Below are 18,655 nucleotides of genomic sequence, written 5' to 3' on the forward strand. Positions count from 1 at the left end.
TATGGTATTTATCGTTTATTTTTTGAAACATAATTCACCAACAAATGTTACGAAACCATACATTCAAATAACATAATCTGACAAACAGGTTACGCGGACTGACAAATAAGTTACGCGTACTGACAAGTCATTTACGCGGACTGACAAGTAAGTTCTGCGGAATAATGTATACTAATTCCTTTTAAATTGGACAAGCATTTTCATTTTTACAAGGTGTCGAAAGTTGTGAAAATGAGTTCAGTCAATGAGGTATTAAGAAAAAGTTTCTCCAGACTACCGACTTTTTTCCATAATCTGCAAAGAACCAATCCTAACACCTTCACGTACATTACGAAAGATCAGTACAATCGTTTCCAAATTTTTTTCATGGCATTGGGATGCGTGGTATGTAATCCCTTATAGTAAATAAATATTTAGTTATTTCAAGTTGTTATATGCCTAATATTCTTATCTTGACTTACAGATTCGTACGTTTCTCACGTCTATGATACCAATCATATTCGTTGGTCAAGTACCTCTAATTGGGGCGTGTGTAAGATCCATGTACATTGCGGTTGCTTTAGATGGAAATCATGAACCCCTTCTCATAGCGTTTGCTTTGGGAACCATAAACCGTGACAATTCATGGTTATGGTTCATGAAGAGGCTTAAAGAATGTTTAGGTGACAATACAGAAGTTGGTTTCACAAGCCATATGTCTGATTCCATAGACTTTGCAGTTCAAAGAGTCTACCCTGATTCATATCATGGATATTGTTGTAAAAATATAGCCGAGAAAATACGCGCTTCCACCGGAAGCAATACAGTCGTAGAGCAGTTGTTCTGGAAGACTTGTAAAGCGTATAATTTGTCTCATTTTTATGCATGTTTGAACAACTTAAAAAATGAGGTTAATGGGAATGATCTTCATTGGCTTGACAATATTCCCATTGCAAAATGGGTATGGGCTTGTTTTCCAAGAGTACGTTTCAATGTTAAATTCATTGACATTCCCGTTGTTGTTAATTGGTTAAGAACAAACATGCATGAGTTTCCAATAACAACAATCATTGAAATGGTCCATGACTCGATGCAAGCAGTGTATCTTCAACGTGCTGCGTTTGGAGGTAATTATAAGTTATGACATCACTCAAATGGTCAATTGATATGTTATTATACGTTATGACATCATAATTTTTGTTTTTTGATTCAGTTCATTTCACAGGGGATTTTCATGGTCTTCTAACCCCTTATGCACTTAAGGTGATTCATAAAAGATTTATCCACTCGGATGGTTGTAGGATTACGCATATTGTTGGCGACAGATATGAAGTGAGTAAGTATTCAACAACTGAATCTGTCCAATTAGACCGTGGTATTTGTAGTTGCGGTAAATGGCAAAAATGCGATATACCTTCTGAGCATGCTATAGCTTCACTACAAAGACTTGAAATTGCATAAATCCAGCAAATGGTAAATTTAAAGTTAAGTACCGCGGTGTATCGAAATGCTTATCAAACTGAGACGGTCAATCCTATTCCAACCCTTAGGCATTGGGAAATATCAGTTGAAAGTGTTGTGGTCTTACCTCCACAACAATTCAATTGAACTGTATTGTATGGATCACAATGAATATTAGTTTGTATTCAGTTCTATGTTAACCGTAGTTGTAATGGTCTGTTGGCGTTCTTTAGTTTTTAATAAAAAAATGTTTACCTTTAAATAAATAATTGTATTCCCATAATTGTAATGTATGGATGACAACGACTAGACAAACAGCTCTGCGGACTGACAAACATTATTGCGGACTAACAAAAAGCTCTGCGGACTGACAACAGCTCTCTGCGGAGTGGAAGGGACTATATATAGTCATGGATGGTCGTTGGATTTTTGGTACAGAGTTATAATTTTTTTTTAAATTTAAAATGAGTTCATCTTCAACTTTGTATATTTGATCGTGCAACGAAGTTGATTGTTTCTATTGTGATCCGATCGACCCTTTTCTTGCCCCATCACCAAATTTAATAGAGCCGTATATGTCTAGGGATACTTTGCAACAACTACAATGGGCTGAAGAACAACAAAAAAAGATAAAGACTCATCTCGAGCTCTCACTGAACGTCGTGACCTCATTGCGGTGGAGTGCAAAGAGGTTGAGGAAAGGATGACGATTACTAAAAAAAAATCAAAGATCATGAGGAATTGATAAAAAAAAACTAAGAAGAATATTAAACTGTCTGAAAAATGGCATGCTGACAAGGATGCAGAAATGATAGAACTTGGGAGCCAAAAGGACCGTATGGAAGATAAAATAAGAATTAGGGACGACTACATAACAATGGAGAAAGAAAAGTATCCTTTGCAATTCCCTCAAGTTAATTACTGTTGTTGTACGTTTACTATATGTTTCTGGTTTGTTGAATGTATTATCTTCGAGTATTAGTTATTATTCTACTAGTAATGATGCACTAATATAATCATAATATTACCCATCTTCTTTAAAATAAACACACCATTTCAAAGTACACAAATTAATGTCCTCTAAAACAAAACATAATTAATTATAAATACAACATAAATCATTCAAATCAAACGTTGAACAATAGTCTTCTCTCTGCGTCCCACTCGTCCAACGCGTCTCTTGTGTCCCGTGCGTCTCTATCTTCTCCTGAGTCCCTTCTGTCCCTTCCCCTTTCCCTTTTGTGTTACTACTTGATGTCGCACTACTTTTTGTAGCCTTTTTTGTTTCTTTGGGACCAATGCCGGACAAGTCGCTGCATTATGTGTTGTACTATCACATCTACTACACCTTCTTACTATAGGTTCCTCACCTTGTGATGGGATACAATTTCTGTTTCTCGGTCTACCAGCTTGACGTGTATCCATTATCGGGGGTTTAACAACCATCATCTCAGCAAGAATCTCCCAATCACACGGTTCTGGAAGGGGGTAAACCGGATCCTCATACGTACTTCGGTACGTTTCCATTTTGTAAGCATCTATAGCCAGATGTCCGAAGTTAGTTTTTGTCAAGTGTTTCAAAACCATTATGACATGACCACAAGGCAACCCAGTTCCTTCCCAATATTTGCATGTACAAGTCTCTTGCCTTAGATCAACTATGCCACCATGTTTGAAATCATGCACTTGATATATTGCATCTGAAACACCAGAAACGGACCATCCTGTCGTACGCTCTTCATTTTTACTAACTACTTTTTCAACCCCCTCGGTTAGCACTGTTGAACGTTTCCCTGTAAAGAATATATATATAATTAACTTATTATTCGACCTAATTAAAGTCCAAATTGAATTCATACCTCCTTCGATGCGACGCTTGTTACACCATTCCTGTGAAAGACGACGGAAGAACTCAAGAAGGGGTATTCTAGGCATCTTCCTTGCATCTACAGATAAAGCATTCATGGACTCTGCACTGTTCGAGGTCATGTAATCGTATCGTTTCGACAGCGAATATGCTCTAGTCCATTTAGCACGGGGAATTTCACTTAGATACGCTGCTACTTGCGGCCTAGTAGAACTAAATTTATACCACAATTCTTCAAAAACATTTATTTTGTAAGCTTTCACAAGCCTCCAAAACAACACTTTTGTTTTATCATATTTCCCAAACCTGTGTACTATGTTTCCTAGTAGATGAAAATCACACAAGCCATGATGAGCATGTAGGAAAACATTTTCAATACTAATCCGAATTGCATCGACTCTATCAGTTACAAAAGTCAATTCTTGACAATCACCAACACATTCATACAACTTCTCAAGAAACCATGTCCAAGTAAGACCACTCTCTTTTTTGCATATTCCGTGCGTAAGGGGCAGTATCTGGTTGTTCCCATCCATAGCTACTGCATGCAATATGGTTCCCTTAAAATCACCCTTCAAATGGGCACCATCCATAATTATAACTTTACGATAAAAACGTTTGAACGCTCGTATCTGCAATATATTAAAATGGAACACATAAACACTCTATAATTTTTTTAAAAAAATTATATATTAAATAACAACAAGTTTTTTGTATTTACCGTGCTCCCAATGGCATAAAAACAACACTCGAAACAATCTTCAGAATCTGTTTGAATATAGGCCACTGTATCGGGATTATGCCTCTTCAAATTTTGAAAATAAATAGAAAGTTTGGAAAAACATTCTTCAGAGGATCCCAACAACAGTTCCATAGCATATTGTTTTGCACGTCAAGCTTGTTTGTAATCTACATTGATTTCCAGCAAAGCATTCAAATCCCTTGATATTTCATTAGGCCTCCAAACCTTGGAACGAGTTTTTCCCACAATCTCATGCAATATAGTACCCATCACTTTTTTATTAGCATGCTTATGATTAGGGTGTATCTGTAATGACGAACATGTGTGCACGTTGTTGAAAGTCCTAATTTCAAATTCATCAGTGGGATCAAGGCGTTTTGCATATAAACGCCAACTACAGTTCTCAATTTCACAATATACCTCATAACGATTTTTGTTAGAATGTTTGGTCTTAAACTGAAACTTTTCTCTGGTTGCTTTAAGACTCAAAGAAAATATTAGTTGTTGTTTGTTATCATATGTTTGACGAACAAACATATCATCATTTGGACCTAAACTGTGAAATGGTCCGGGTTCAACAATAGGATCAGGACAATCAGGTATGGGAGGCATACCGTAAAATATGTATGAAGCTTTTTTCCCATGTGTGAACTCATCTTCTGACCATCCTTCATTTGACTCTTCACCGTTTGACAAAGTTTTGTCAGTCAGTCTTCCAAACTTATATAAATTTTTTTCTTCAACCGTATTCACTGCCACAGTTTCTTCTTGTGGACACTCTTCAACATTATCAGATACAACGTTTTCAAAATTGTATGGTACAATCTTGTCAACCGCTTCTGTCTGTTCGAACAATCCCTGAAGCACCTCTAAATACAAATGCACAATCTCCTTCGTTTCAGAAATTACATTTCTGAGTTGATGAACATCTGCTTTGTCTAAAATATTCATAACATACCCATGAACCGGGTGTTGAAATGACAATGATATATTACTATTGAACATATTAGCCTTATTTTTGACCAAATCAAACAATATTCGACGATCAAAATTTGGCGGAAGCAGTAAACCTAAGTTGTTAAACTTTGGTCTAACGTAGGTGTTAATCCCATTACTTATCTGCCAAAAACCCCCAGTACATAAAATAACAAAACTCATATTTTTTTTTTGAAAATGAAATGAAAAAGAGCTGATCTATTGTATAGATAATCGACCAAATGGAGCTAAAAAAATGAAAAATAACACTTTGTATAAAAAAAACCGTCCAAAATGCGTTGCAACCACCCATTCCGCGGAGACATTAATCTCTCCGCGGAGCTCGTCGTCACCTTCTCTGCAGAGGAATTTATGAACGCCAAACAACTCACTCAGCGGAGGTGTTAATGTATCCGCAGAGGGCCTATGCGGAACAATCTTTTAAACATTAAAAAATCAGACTTTTGGGTGGTCCGCGGAGATTTCATGGGTCCGCGGAGGGTCCTCCGCGGAATGTATGTCTATAGCCGGAAAAATCGATTTTTATGACTAAATTTCGAAATTGACCCCCACTTTTTGTCTATTTGCGGTATTTTCCCTAATTTTAATGCATAAATTAGTTGTAAATAGTGCAATAAGGCTTGTACGACTTAAAATTCAGCATTTGACTAAAAATGCTTTATAATGTATTAAGATATATAAACAAATTTCATAACTTAATTCAAAATTCAAATTTCAAAGTAAATACATTTATTTAAATTTAAAAAACTGAATTAATAGAGAAAAATATATGAGGCTGCTGCATATCAACATGATAATAAAAGATAAAATTTTAAACTAATACTCTAGAAAAATGACATGTGACACAAATTATATTTATTTATTAGATATTATAGATTTTCTACAATAAGTAAAAATATTAAGTCTAATGTAATGTAATATATATTAGTAATCAAACAAAAATGAAATGAAATAATTAAATCACAAAATAGTTATACTATAAATGTTAATCTGCACAAATCATACCAGACACATAAAATCAATAAAATATAAATCAAAGACATGAAATTAATTATCTTAAACTAATAAAATAATTATTGTAAATCTACTCTTAAATACTATTATTATCTTCTACATAGATTTAACCTCATGACATTTTATTTAAAAAAATCACTTATTACCGCTAAACTAAAAGTAATTTAATAAAATAATTACGGACAACAAATACATTCAGAAAAATTATTACTATGGATAAATGAGATTGTATACATTACAAAATGGAGTGTCTTTAAAAATATTTACCAAATAAGTGTAGTTTCAAAAGTTTCTATTTTTCTAAAATTTCTGGTCTTTTAATGATGTTTTTTTAGTATACTTTTTATGATTTATTTTCAACCGTTTACTATAATTTATTTTGATAAGGTATGATTTTATATACATAAATGAGAAAAATTATGAATATGCAATATACACATAAACATTTTTGAAAAATATTTTTTATATGTATATAGACTAAATAGAAGTATAAGAAAAAGAATTTGTTTTCTCTTCATGTCAACACTTAACAATAAAAAAGATTTTTTTTTTACACATCAAACGTTAGAAAATGTGCTGCAGTTCCGGGAAAATTTGTTCTTTAAAAAAGTTAAAAATGTGTTGCAGTCCCGTTGGTCGAGGGGCAGCGCCACAAAACCTCATCGAATTTTACATATGAGAACTTAGTGGAAAATTCAGATTATTGAGGGTGATTATGATAAAACTAATGAAACTCGTGAGTTTTGGTAACCCTAAATCCTCATTAATCCGGATTACCCTGACTTGCTTCCAAAGCAACTAATGACGGCCCAACCCTACTGAAACCCTTTTTTCGTTTATTATATAAACGACTCTTCCTGTTGTCAAGTGACATCCGAAAATTAGCTCTCGTTTTCTTCAAACTCTCAAAGAATCTTTCTAGCAAATTGGCTTACGATTTCTGTGCCTAGAATCGTAAGTGTCCACTTGGATTATCGTAGACTGAAATTCTTGCAACCCAGGCATAGGGTAGAAATATCAGTTCGGAAAGTGTTCTCATGATCCAAGTTGGTATCCAGATCTCCACCACAAACCCTATAATTTCCTACACATTGGATATGAGGTAATGACCGGAAATATTGGAAAGAACCATGAAATATTAGGTAAAGGCCGATTCAATCCCGGAAGGGTTCGGTTAAGTGTTTTTGTTTCCCCTTAATATCGGTTTTGCGAATCGGGCCGATGTTCTAGAGGTGCACGAATACCAGTTTTAAATTGGTTTCGTTTTTTTAAAACAAGTTTCTTTTGACGGGTTTTGGTTATAATCGGTTCATTTTTTTTCGTTTTCATTAAAGTGAAATTGCATTTAAAAAACCAGTTTTTCTGTTAAGTTTTTTTAGAAAAACCCGAAAAATATATTTTTCCATTTTTTATTAAAATATGACAGAACTACAAAAATGGTACGTATGGTTTACCAAAGGTCACAAACTCAGTCTCTGCTAATTTTTTTTTTATGAACATGGTCCCTGTGGTTTCCAAACGTGCATGAAATGACCATTTTTGTTGACGTCATGTTTATCTGTTAGTGTGAGAGTATTTTGGTCTTTTCAAGTAGCAATGACTGAGTTTGTGACTATAGGTAAAACATAGGGACTGTTTATGTAATTTTTTTTCTATATTTTATGTTTATATGTTTGTGGCTTTTCCACCCCTTTACTTTTTAAAATATCACTTTGAACTTTAAAAAATTTACTTTCACTCTTCTATTTTCTAAATTTTCGTGTTTAACTCCGTATTATATATAATTTGATTATTATTAATAATTTCCGTTCATTACCTTAAAAAAAACTATTTTTACGTGTTTATTTTTATATATTTGTCGGTATAGTTCAAGGTGGTTAACATTTCGACTTTAATTTAGCACATTCTTTCGCTATTTTTTTTTAAATTACATGGTTATTTTTATAAACTTGTCGGTTTAAATTCGAGTTTGTCTACATTTCGACTTATTTTTTCTATGTTTTGTGCTTATTTTTATGTACGTGTTTTTTTCATTTATGTTTTTTTTACGTTGAAACATAACTTTTATCAATACAATCGTCAAAATTCAACTTACAAAATTCAATACTTATAATTACTCTTTAGTCTACATACATAAAATAAGCATTAAAACGCACAAAAAGTTTACATCAAAACATAAAAAAAAAAAAACTAAATTTGATATCGACACGTGTATAAAAATAAGTAAGATTTTTTAAGTTAACGAAAGAAAGCATAAATAATAAAAAAATGTATTATATGTGACCCGAGTTATACGTATGAAACAAACATAAAATTAAGCACAGAAATGTTTAAAAAATATGTTTCGTGAAACATAGACAAACTCAATGATATTACATTATTTGAAGTTAACGAACAAAAGTTATTATATGTGACCTGAATGATATGTAAGAATCTACATAAAAATAATCACAAAAATGTAAAGAAAAAAAATATTATGTCGAAATATAGACAAACTCAAATATAATACGTTTTATCCAATTAACAAACGAAAGTTATTATAGGTGTCCCGTCTCATACGTAAGAAACGTACATAAAGTTAAACAAAACGTAAAAATAAAAAAGTACGTCGAAACATAGACAAACTCAAATTTAAACCGACAAATTTATATAAAAACCATGTAATTTTTAGAAAAAAAAATCATGAAAGAAAGTTCTAGAATAACGTCGAATCGTTGACCATCTTGAATTATACCGACAAATATATAAAAATAAACACGAAAAAAATAGTATTTTTTAGGTTAATGAACATAAGTTATTAATAAAAATCAAATTATATATAATACGAGGTTAAACATAAATATTTTGAAAATAGAGGGGTGAAAGTAACATTTTTCAAAGTTCAAAGTGAATGGTTCCAAATGATATTTTAAAAAGTAAAGAAGTGGAAAAGTCACAAACATATACACATAAAACATAGAAAATATTACATAAATGGTCCATATGGTTTACTCATTGTCATAAACTCAGTCTCTGTTACTTGAAAAGACCAAAATACTGTCACACTAACAGATGAACAATAACGACGTCAGCAAAAAGGGTCATTCATGCAAGTTTTGAAAACCACAGAGACCATGTTCATCCAAAAAAATTAATAAGGACTGAATTTTTGACATTTGATAAACCATTAAAATCATTTTATAGTTAGTTTTGTCTTAAAATATATTCATATCTGTTTTTCGTGTTATTAAAAAGAGAAAATTCGGTAAATGACCAAAAAAGAGGGGTTCTTTGAAAAAAAATGACTTTTAATTTTTTTTTTGTTTTTTTGTTTTTTTCGTTTATTAATATTTTTATTTTTTTAATCACATAAGGTATTATGTGATTATTATGTAAAAACTTTGACAAAAAAAGGATAAAAATAATGAACTTATGTTTAATATCAGTCCAACTGTTTGGGAATCCACAGAACTGTTATCAGCGGATCAGTGTACACCTCTACGGATCAGTGTATAAATTGTCATACCGGTTAAATATTATATCAACTCACCCCGGTATTGAAAAATATAGAAATGGCCTCCAATGCACCAACTTCTACGTATGCAAATATAGAAATTTGAAAATGAACTCATATTATAAATAAAAAAATGCAACTTTTTACGAAGTTTGAATGAATGATGTTTATTTTAAAATGTGTTTATTATGAAGTTTGTATAAGACAAAAAAGCTAGTATTCCTACAAAGTACTGTTAATTCCGCAGCAAAGTACTATTAATTCCGCAACACTAGTTCGATTTGCATTACTATTTCATCAACTCCGCAGCAAACTACTGTTAATTCCGCAATACTGTTTCGTCTACTCTGTATCAAATAGTGTTCGATCCGCAGTACTAATATTTTACTATAAATTCACTTTAGTATGCGTATGATTTCATCTAATTTTCATCATTTCTTTCATTCATTTTTCTGGACACCATCAAATTTTCACTCACAATGGGTTCCAGACCATTGAGTGCTGAGGATATCGTACGTCTAACACGTGCGTATATTACTGTGTACGAGAGCATCGGTGTGAATGATCCAAGTTTTTCGACCCGTTTAACTTATACCTACAACGCTGATCTCAAACCGCTGCAGGAAACTATCGTAACATCGTTGCTGTCACAACTAAATGGTATGAAGTAAAAACAAAAATTTTGTTATTCAACGATCTTTATAACAAAATTGATGATGAACGACTCAATGAAGACGATGAAGTGATCTTGGAGGCGGCGAAAGAGGAATACAAATCCATTAGCGATGGGTCGGAATTCGAGTATGAAGCCCCTTGGAATCTTATAAAAGATCTCCCGTACTTTTAATGTTTTTGTAGTACGTTATTTTGATGTAGTTGGTTTTTATTAGGTTATTTAGATGTATTTGGTTATTTTAAGGTTATTTATATGTACTGCTTTGTATAAGGTTATTTTTATGTAATTGGTTTTTATTAGGTTGTTTTCATCGTCTGCGTAATACATGGAAACAAATACAAACACTTTATTCCAGAAACTACAAACACTACAAATACATGGAAACAGATAAGAAAACCCTTACAAATAATAAGACAAAGAAGTAGCAAACATTACGCATAAAATATTACAGTCTACATGAAATACTGTTTTTTTACACTACATTCAAAACGTCATCATATTCGAACTCACTCCATCACGCTCCATCATGTAATGCTCTTTAACAACCTGTAAAAGTTCTTCATCGTCTACGTAAAAACGTGACATATTTTTAATATAATTATACCATCGATTGAACCATGTGACTTTTTCCTTTAATTCCATCCACTTAGTAACAACATCTTCTTTAAGGCGGTGTTGTCCTTCTCCCATCTCATGGTTGAACAAACCTGTTATGCGGGTCTATTCATCACCTACAAGGCAATGAGGCAGAGTTATTGGTGTCACACCCTCGTTAACGTTCATCCAACATCGTGTTAGGACCATCACCTATGTTGTCGTCCATAGACGTGGAGCATCGGCTGATGTCGCTGCATTTGAAAATGTTGGTACATTAGTGGCCATTTCAGAATAAAGGTGTAAGTTTATTGAAGAATGAATGATGATTTAAATAAGATAAACGACTCTGCGGATTGACAAACAGCTATGCAGACTGACAACAAGCTCTGCAGACTTGCAAACAGCTCTGTGGACTGACAAACAACTCTGGGGAATGACAAACAGCTCTGCGGAATGACAAACAGCTCTGCGAAATGATAAACAACTCTGCGGATTGACAAACAGCTCTACGGACTGACAACAAGCTCTGCAGACTTGCAAACAGCTCTGCGGACTGACAAACAACTCTGCGGAATGACAAACAGCTCTGCGGACTGGCAAACAGCTCTACGGATTAATGGATACAGATTTCATTTAAATTGGACAAGCCTTTTAATTTTGAGAAGTTGTGGAAATTTGTGAAAATGAGTTCCTTCAATGAGGTGTTAAAAAAAAGTTTCTCCAACCTACCGATTTTCTTTCATAATTTGCAAATAACCAATCCTTACACCTTCACGTGCATTAAGAAAGATATGTACGATCGTTTCCAATTTTGTTTTGTGGCATTGGGATGCGTGGTATGTAATCATTTATACTAAATTTTTGGTTATTTGAAGTTGTTAACTGGCTACTATTCTTATCTTTTATTGCAGATTTGTACGTTTCTCACGTCTATGATACCAATCATATTCGTTTGTCACGTACCTCTAATTGGGACTTACATAACATCCATGTACATTGCGGTTGCTTTAGATGGAAATCATGAACCCCTACTTATAGCAGTTGCTTTGGGAACCATAAACTGTGACAAGTCACGGGTATGGTTCATGAGGAGGCTGAAAGAATGTTTAGGTGACAGTATGGAAGTTGGTTTCATAAGTCATATGTCTGACTCTATAGACTTCGCAGTACAGAGAGTCTATCCTGATTCTTATCATGGTTATTGTTGTAAAAATATAGCTGAGAAAATACGGGCTTCCACCGGAAACAATACAGTTGTGGAGCAGTTGTTATGGAAGACATGCAAAACGTATAATGTGTCTGATTTTTATGGGAGTTTGAACACCTTACAAAATGAGGTGAATGAGAATGATCTTCACTGGCTTGACAATATTGCCATTGCAAAATGGGTACGAGCATTTTTCCCTAAAGTACGTTTCAATGTGAAATTCGTTGACATTCCCGATGTCGTCAATTGGATAATGACAAACAAGCATGAGTTACCAATAACAACATTCAAATGGTCCATGACTTCATGCAAGGAGTGTATGGTCAACGTGTTGTATTCGGAGGTAATAATGATATGTTTAATATAAATTATTGCATCGTAATTTTTATTTGATGATTCAGTTAATTTCACATGGGAATTTCATGGTCTTCTGACCCCTTATGCACTTAAGGTGCTTCAAAAAAGATTTATCAACTCCAATGGTTGTAGGGTTAGGCATATTGTTGGCGACAGATATGAAGTGAGTAAGTATTTAACCACCGAATCCGTGCAATTAGATCGTGGCATTTGTACTTGCGGGAAATGGAAAAAGTGCGGTATACCTTGTTATCACACTATAGCATCACTACAAAGGCTTGAAATTGAAGAAATCCAACTTATGGTAAATTATAAGTTAACTACTGCGGTGTATCGAAATGCTTATCAAACTGAGATGGTGAATCCTATTCCAAACCTTATGCATTGGGAAATACCATTTGAAAGTGTTGTCGTCTTACTTCCACGACAATTTACTTGAATTGTAATGCATGGATGACAACTAATATTAGTTTCTATTTACTTTTATGTTAACTTTAGTTTTGGTTCGTTGACGTTGTTATATTTTAATAAATAATATGTATCTTTTAATTATTAATATTTACCTTTTAATAAAAAATTGTAATATATGGATCACAATTATTGGTTAAAGATAGCTCTACGCACTGACAAACAACACTGCGGACTGACAAAAAGCTCTAAGGAGTTGAAGAGTGTATAAATAGTTATAGATGCTCGTTGAATTTTTCATAAAGAGTTGCATTTTTTTATTTATAATATGAGTTCATCTTCAAATTTCTATATTTGCATTCGTAGAAGTTAGTGCATTGGAGGCCATTTCTATATTTTTCAATACCGGGGTGAGTTGATACAATATTTAACCGGTATGACAATTTATACACTGATCCGTAGATGTGTACACTGATCCGCAGATGTGTACACTGATCCACTGATAACAGTTCTGTGGATTCTTAAACAGTTATGTGGACTGATATTAAACATAAGTTCATTATTTTTATCATTCTTTTTGTCAAAATTTTTACATAATAATCACATATACCTTATGTGATTAAAAACAAAATTAATATTAATAAACGAAAAAAAAAATGAAAAAACGAAAAAAAATTTAAAAAACTCAACATCCGCAGAGGTGTTCCATTTCCTCAGAGGGATTACTCGATCCGCAGAGAGTGCTCTGCGAATCCTATGGTCAGATTCCGAAATCCGTTTTTTCATAGTCATTTTTTCCAAAGAACCCCTCTTTTTTTTTTGGTCATTTACCAAATTTTCTCTGTTAAAAAAGTTTGATTCTTTTGACCGGTTAATAAAACCAGTTTACTCTGTCCACCTATACTTTGTTGTTATGCAAGTTTAACTATAAGCCACAGATCTTATGATTACTTTCATCTTGGGCTTATGTTTGTCAGCCCATTTGGTAGTCCAACCCGTTCAAAGATTAAAACGGGGTCGTCAACAGACAACAGATGCAGCAAATAAGAGCTGTGCACCCCGTTTGGCCTTCATCTGCTCAAAGCATATGGAACCCTAGCTGACGCAATCGAGCTCGCGATTCCTCTTTAAATGTTTAACGATTGAGGTAATTTTCGCGAAACCAATTTTTTGTTACGCACATAAGTTTAATATTTATGCGATTAGATTTCTGTTTGGATTTATGGAGCAAATGTATAATTGACAAAAATGCCAGGGTTTCATGTATTCTAGTCTGTTTTTTAATTTGTAATAAGCACGATTCTGATCATGTTGACGTTCAAATAGCAATCCATCAGTCGAAAGAAATATATAGCAGCACTGTGATATCCAATATATCAAGCAATTCACACGTTCTAACTATGAGGTTCATATAGCTTGCGAATCTATGAAGAGAATAATTTCTGTGCTAAATTTCAACAAAAATCCATGTTTAAATTCTTTTCTTTCTGAATCGTGCTTCGGTCTAATTGAAAGAATAATACATATCGAGTGAAAGTGACTGTGGATTGTTAATCGCTCGTGGGTTTGACTTCGTTGTTAATGTTGTCTGTGTTACTAACTACAAATATGGCTAATATATGTTCCTTTGGTGAACTTATTAGCTGCTTAATATGGCTGACGTAGTTAATTCTTTTTTTCAAATTCTTTATACGTGCTATATGTGTTGGGAAGTTGCTAATTTAAAATCATAAGTTCATCTATCTCTGTTCATTATATTACCACCACATCATTAATCAGTTTACTTAAAGTTTAGAAAAAAAAACAACTTAAGGAAACAACTATAAAGAGGGAATTAGCAGCTTTTTGGAGTGAAGCACTTAGCAGGATTGTCATCAAGATCACTTCCTGTAGATGGTAACTTTTCTGTCCTGTTAGTATCATATCATGCTTTCTGCTTTCATTATCTTCATATCACAAAATACAAAATCTATTCTATTAATGCCTGTAATTACTTATGCAGGACAAAGATAACAATATCATTTTTGATGGAAACAGTGAAAGCCGACTATATGTAGGCAACCTTGATATGAGAATAACAGAGTAAACAAAGACATACATACCCTTTCCTAGCAACATTTTAATACATACCCAAATTTTTTTTTTTTTTAAATTATAATTCATTTTGATGATTAACAGAGGCGCTCTCATAAAAATGTTCTCTCCATTTGGAAAAATCGTGTTTGAGGACTTCCTTTGGCATACTCGTGGCCCAAAACGCGGCGAGCCACGTGGCTATGCATTTGTCCAGTTCAGCACCATGGAGGTAACTTATAGACCGTTCAATTCTTTTGTTTCATTGGTATCAGTCAGTACATATCAAATGCAGTACAACCTGTTCTGCCCTTTATGACACGTGACATACACAGTACAACCTGTTAATAGACGGGGCCTTGTTGTATATTGGTTTGACAAATTTCTTATTTTTTTCATTTAAAGTGAGTATGCAGGAAGCTAAACTGGCCAAGGAGAAGATGCATGGGAAATTGGCATGTGGAAGACCTTTAGTAGTGCGACTTGCTAAAGAGAAGTACTTGATGGAAATGACTGAAAAATCAAGTGGTAGTGGTAGTGGTAGCGAGTCAAATGGATTGGGTAACGGGTCGGGTCAAATGGCCCGAAGTGCAAAAATAGCTGCAATAAAGAACAAATTGAAGGCCATGGAAGAAAATGATCATGTTACAAAGAGGCAGAAGCAAAAGTAGAAAGATAATGCAAGTTGTGTTTTTAGTATTTGTATGAGTAATGGATATCTCTCTCGATAAAGTATTGTATACATTTACTCTTATATTACAAAAAACAAATCTCACGTTATTGAGTAGTTATAATAATATTTGTTAATTTTAGGTGAAAGGAGTTGAAAGGAAAAAAGAAGATACTGAAAAAGCACCATAATGCTAAAATTTCATTAAATTTTTTTTTATTGTAAACGGTTATTGAAAGAACTTTGGATTTAGAGAATGTTTCTAAAATATATTTTTTATTAAATAAAATTAATGAAAAACTTATATGTTAATTAGGCTATGATATACTACATTAAGATAGACTAATGAGAAATGGGAGATGACGTTATGAAATGTTCAAATGGAGACCTCGTTAAATGGTCAAAACGACGTTGTTTTCCTATTTCTGTCGTAGACTTGCAAAATGGTCAAAAAGATGTCTTTCAAAACACATTTCTCAATGACCATACAATTTCTAAATGGGTTACTAAAAATGATGTGTCCACTAGCCACCTAATTTCTAAACGGATCAATTGAGAAACGGTCTAACGACTGCAAAATGCATTTTTGTTTCTATATGTTATTGTTTTTATGTTTAGGGAAAATGACATTTGAGGGTAACCAACTGTTACGTTTGTTCTCATTTGCTCTCTTTCATTTTTTTTGTACTCAATATACCATCGAACTTGTTGTTTGTATTCACCATAACCCTTTTGACCGGCTATCATCTGTGATAGCCGGTCAAAGGGTTACGGTGCACACAAACAACAAGTTTGATGATATATTGAATACAAAAAAATGAAAGGGACCAAATGATGACAAACTCAACAGTTGGTTACCCTCCTGAGTCATTTTTCCTTTACTCATTTACATAAAATCTCACGTCATCTCCTGCTTATATTAATGACTTTATGAGATTCATTTTTGCTTCTCTGCAAACCATAACCCACGAAAGAACGTTATTCATACATGTACAACTTTGCAATGCACTTGAATATTTATTAGGAGAATCTTAACTAATCAGGTGCATTTCATGACTACATTTACATTTCAATCAAATGATTTATCGTATCATGGATTCTGGACAAGTCTACAAACGAGTGGAATCACAAGTGCTGTGATTTTTGAGTTTACGTGGCTTTAAGATCGAATTCATGGGAGAAGATACAACATCAATATATACAAGATCATGCAGCTTTTGCAGACACATCACGATAATATACCTTGAGGTAACGTTTATGCTGATAAATATACCTCTCATACACAGTCATATCATTTTGCAGAGAGGTGTTGACAGCTAACCACAGTAAGCATAGCATAAACCATGTTTTAACGAAGCTTCCCCTCTGAAACGCTCTTCATGTACGTTATGGCCAAAGAAGGTTGCAATCTTTGATACTTTTGCAACTTTAATTTCATCTAACTTTTTGGTGAAAATGACTTAGGAAGGTAACCAACTGTTAAGTTTGTTCTCATTTGGTACATTTTTTTTTGTACTCAATATACCATCGAACTTGTTATTTGTGTTCACCATAACCCTTTGACCGGCTATCACAGGTGATAGCCGGTCAAAAGCCGGTCAAAAGGGTTATGGTGAACACAAACAAAAAGTTCGATGGTATATTGAGTACAAAAAAAGGAAAGGGGCCAAATGAGAACAAACGCAACAATTAGTTACCCTCAAAGGTCATTTTCCCTTATGTTTACATTCCCCATGGTGAAATAGATTCTTAAAAACACATTGTGTAGTGGTACCAACATTTCCCAACCCACTTAGGGAAGAGGGAGTCATTCCCTTCCAACCCACTGAACCCACTGTCACATCAATTTTTCTCTTTCATTGTTCTTCATCTTTCCCAACCCACAACACACGGAAACCCTATCTTTTTCAACCCACTCAACACATTCAATTAAAAAAAAAAAATACAAAACAATCAAGGTAAAATCTTAATTAGCAATAGAGTTACCGCCAGTACGCACTCCTTCTTCATCGGATTATTTAATTGGATTCACTAACCCACTTCATCATTTCTCTCTACTTTCTCTCTCTCATTTTCTCTTGTACCATGTGTTTTAAAACTTGTACCTTAGTTGTTTTGTATTTTTTTTAATTGAGTGAGTTAAGAAAAATAGGATTTCTGTGTGTTGTGGGTTGGAAAAGATTAAGAAAAAGGAAAGAAAAAAATTGATGTGCCAGTGGGTTCAGTGGGTTGGGAGGGAATGTCTCCCTCCTCCCTTAGAAATGGTGTAGCTCAATGTTGTTTATTCGATGTTTTTATATTTAACATTTCCCACTAAGAAATGGGTGCTTAAAAACGCATTGCACAACGATCCCATCATTTCTTAGTGGACTGAGGCTGAACGATGTGGGTGAAGGGTGGAAGCGCGGTGGTCAGAACCGCACCCAGGAACACCACACTTGGTGTGGTTTAGGGTGAAGGATCGGAGCGTGCAGTACCGGCTCATACGTGCCTGCTCAGTCGACACGTGCTCAGGGCAAAACAACGCCCTCTCGTGAAACATCCTCGTAATCACCGTCACAGACTCAGTTCCCTGCTTGAAGGATAAGAACTCCTGGGCTAGACGTTCCCTCTCCACAGGGGGAACATACTCATCTCAAAACATCGTGGTGAACCTCTCCCAGGTTACCGCAGTAAGCTCTGCCGTAGTGAAGTCTGCCGTCACAAACTTCCACCAATCCTTCGCTCCCAAGCGAAGCTGGTTAAGCGCAAACCTAACCCTCAGATGCTCCGGACACAAGCAGGTGTAGAAGCATCCCTCGATGTCAGAAATCCACCTCATCGCAGAAATCGGGTCCTGCGTCCCATCAAACTCTGGTGGCTTCGTGTTGCTGAACTCTCGGTACAGCAACGAGTCACCTCCCTGGGGCCTAGCAGCAGCGACAGCTGCGGTGGCCGCAGCAACAGCAGCCTCAGTAAGAGCAGCGTACCGCTCATCAAAAGTCTCGATCAACGTGGTCTTGATAGACCCGAACATCTCTGGTATCTCAGCTCGAATGGCCGTAGCTACCTCCTCGTGAATCAATCTACGAATCTCCTCATCGCTGGTACCACTGGTACCACTACCTCCTAGGTG

The 18,655-nt window shown here is 34.4% G+C and overlaps 3 protein-coding genes across 5 annotated transcripts; all 3 read left to right on the forward strand.

The window, feature by feature from the left end:
- The first annotated feature begins 541 nt into the window (after window positions 1-541).
- On the forward strand, window positions 542-1,440 carry LOC145130083 (uncharacterized). Its single transcript, XM_079064940.1, has 2 exons — window positions 542-1,106; window positions 1,193-1,440. The coding sequence occupies exons 1-2, from the start codon at window positions 542-544 to the stop codon at window positions 1,438-1,440; spliced, it is 813 nt and encodes a 270-aa protein (XP_078921066.1).
- Window positions 1,441-10,031: 8,591 nt separating this feature from the next.
- On the forward strand, window positions 10,032-12,828 carry LOC145130084 (uncharacterized). The gene is made up of 7 exons (XM_079064941.1): window positions 10,032-10,122; window positions 10,176-10,353; window positions 10,429-10,471; window positions 10,529-10,546; window positions 11,737-11,941; window positions 12,044-12,349; window positions 12,434-12,828. Exons 1-7 carry the CDS (start codon window positions 10,032-10,034, stop codon window positions 12,826-12,828), a joined length of 1,236 nt encoding a protein of 411 aa, XP_078921067.1.
- Window positions 12,829-13,821: 993 nt separating this feature from the next.
- Window positions 13,822-15,650, forward strand: LOC145128643 (RNA-binding protein-like RNA recognition motif protein). 3 transcript variants are annotated; one of them, XM_079063457.1, is made up of 5 exons: window positions 13,822-13,944; window positions 14,593-14,693; window positions 14,800-14,879; window positions 14,976-15,102; window positions 15,287-15,650. In XM_079063457.1, the coding sequence occupies exons 2-5, from the start codon at window positions 14,691-14,693 to the stop codon at window positions 15,539-15,541; spliced, it is 465 nt and encodes a 154-aa protein (XP_078919583.1). In that variant the 5' UTR covers window positions 13,822-13,944; window positions 14,593-14,690; the 3' UTR covers window positions 15,542-15,650. The 3 variants fall into 3 exon arrangements, with proteins under 3 accessions (XP_078919583.1, XP_078919584.1, XP_078919585.1); XM_079063458.1 differs by having other exon boundaries at window positions 13,841-13,944; window positions 14,588-14,693; XM_079063459.1 differs by having other exon boundaries at window positions 13,841-13,944; window positions 14,611-14,693.
- Window positions 15,651-18,655: the final 3,005 nt, after the last annotated feature.

Source organism: Lactuca virosa, chromosome 8 (assembly GCF_052849685.1).
Source record: "Lactuca virosa cultivar CGN04683 chromosome 8, Lactuca_virosa_CGN04683_v6, whole genome shotgun sequence".
Lineage (NCBI taxonomy): Eukaryota > Viridiplantae > Streptophyta > Magnoliopsida > Asterales > Asteraceae > Lactuca > Lactuca virosa.